Source organism: Papilio polytes, unplaced genomic scaffold, assembly GCF_000836215.1.
Source record: "Papilio polytes unplaced genomic scaffold, Ppol_1.0 DF823923.1, whole genome shotgun sequence".
Taxonomy (NCBI): domain Eukaryota; kingdom Metazoa; phylum Arthropoda; class Insecta; order Lepidoptera; family Papilionidae; genus Papilio; species Papilio polytes.
Genome location: NW_013525281.1, coordinates 2,539,564 through 2,541,355, shown reverse-complemented (window position 1 = coordinate 2,541,355; position 1,792 = coordinate 2,539,564). Strand labels below are relative to the sequence as shown.

The 1,792-nt window shown below is 33.3% G+C and overlaps 1 protein-coding gene across 1 annotated transcript in view; it reads left to right on the top strand.

Annotated features, from left to right (window-relative positions):
- Window positions 1-1,792, top strand: part of LOC106102085 (transcription factor HNF-4 homolog) — a 13,126-nt gene that overhangs the window by 8,359 nt on the left and 2,975 nt on the right. Inside the window, exons 6-7 of the mRNA XM_013281493.1 lie at window positions 469-554; window positions 1,151-1,319. Of these exons, the coding sequence (XP_013136947.1) occupies window positions 469-554; window positions 1,151-1,319 (255 nt within the window). The remainder of the gene's footprint in view (window positions 1-468; window positions 555-1,150; window positions 1,320-1,792) is intronic.

Here is a 1,792-nt window from a genome sequence, read left to right as displayed (position 1 = left end):
TAGTATGAAGTATGATAGATAACTAATTTTATGACAAGTACAAAATCTAATTTAGGTTACCAGTACTGTAATGTGTTGTGTAGTGTATTAAAATCGAGTTACAATTTAAATAACTTAAATATTTAACCCAGCACATGCGAGCATGACATTTTTATTAGTCATTTCATATCATTACTTTTAAATTATAATCTACATATTTATATTTTATGTTATACAATAAATTATATAGTAATACTAATGCACGATTGAACAGAATTATGGCAATACTAAAATAGTCGGTAACATGTATTATCGGAGGTGTATGCTTCCAGTACACATCAAAAATAAAAAGTAATAAATGTGTAACTACAAATCTGTTACCACGACACTTGTGGCTATAAATATATGACGTGTTTGGAATATAAAACTTGACCAAGTATAATAAATATTTAATCTAAAAAATCGTCTTAACTTTTGACAATCTTTTAGTTTGGGGAGGTGCCTATGGACGGGGCGTGCCTCAACCGCCCACAAATCACGTTGGCAGATCAGAATAAAATCAAATCATCACAAACGTACTATATATTTAGTATATGTAATATGGTACTTTAATAGATTTGGCTCGTCAGTTCGCTATGCAACCTCGCGTCGCGTCAACTGTCCGCCTTCGATATCATGATGATTGGTGCTGATTTATGTCATTAACATTGTTGCTGTCAGATTAAGAGCACGCGAACATCTTTGACTAAACTATCGCACAACTGTTTAGTCTCGTTTTGATTCCTCTGAGTGTATATGGAGTGCACACAACTCGATTTTTAGTTGTGCACTTAACCATTTGAAGGCTGCGAAAAAATCAGTTGTGTGATAGTTTAGTCAAAGCTTTGCGCCCGCTTTAAAAAGTCTTCTGTCGCATGTAGGTTATAGAGAGATATATATATACTTTGAATATGTTATAGACAAAAACGTTCTAATTCCACTAATTTTGTCAAGCAGTTTAGTATACAGTGCAATCATATTTCAAACACTATTCCTTCCCATATCGGTGTACTAAAATATGGCTTTAATAAGTTGCTACGACTATGATGTACTCAAGAGTTATTAATTGGTATAAAGCATACTTTTAATGTAGATTTTTTATAAGAATTTATTCTAAGTGCGGCAGTTGAAGTGTTAATTGTGTTGCAGACGGTCGCATGGACATCGACATCAGTATGATCGGCATGCGCGTCATGGACGAGATCGTGAAGCCGCTGCGGGAGATCGACATCGACGACACGGAGTTCGCCTGCCTCAAGGCCATCGTCTTCTTCGATCCGAGTAAGATTCAATTTATTTGTTCATGAGCGTGGATAGAATGGAGGGGGAATATTGATAAATGTAAAATTTAATAGTACTCGCTCCTTGCCTAACTTTACAATCCAATGACTAGATCATGGTTCAAATCATGTTCAAATTTATTACATATTACAAAAATATTATTTTTCAACTCTAAAATGCAGATTAAGATATATAATTGTATAGATACTGTTTTACTGATTATTTTGGGCGTGAGAGATGTGCTGTCACAAAATGGCATAAGTTCAAACACATTCTATTTTAATTAATAATTTATTTATTCAATCGTAAATCAAATAACTTGAAAATAGATAGAATAGTAGTGTGACTGTGTTCTTCAAGATTATTCTCTACATCTATGGCAAATTTCATCGAGATCCGTTCTATAAACGTGCTACAAACTCTAACAAACATCCATCTAAACTTTCGCATTTATAATTATAATAGTATAGATAATAAATATGAGTGTGTCTCG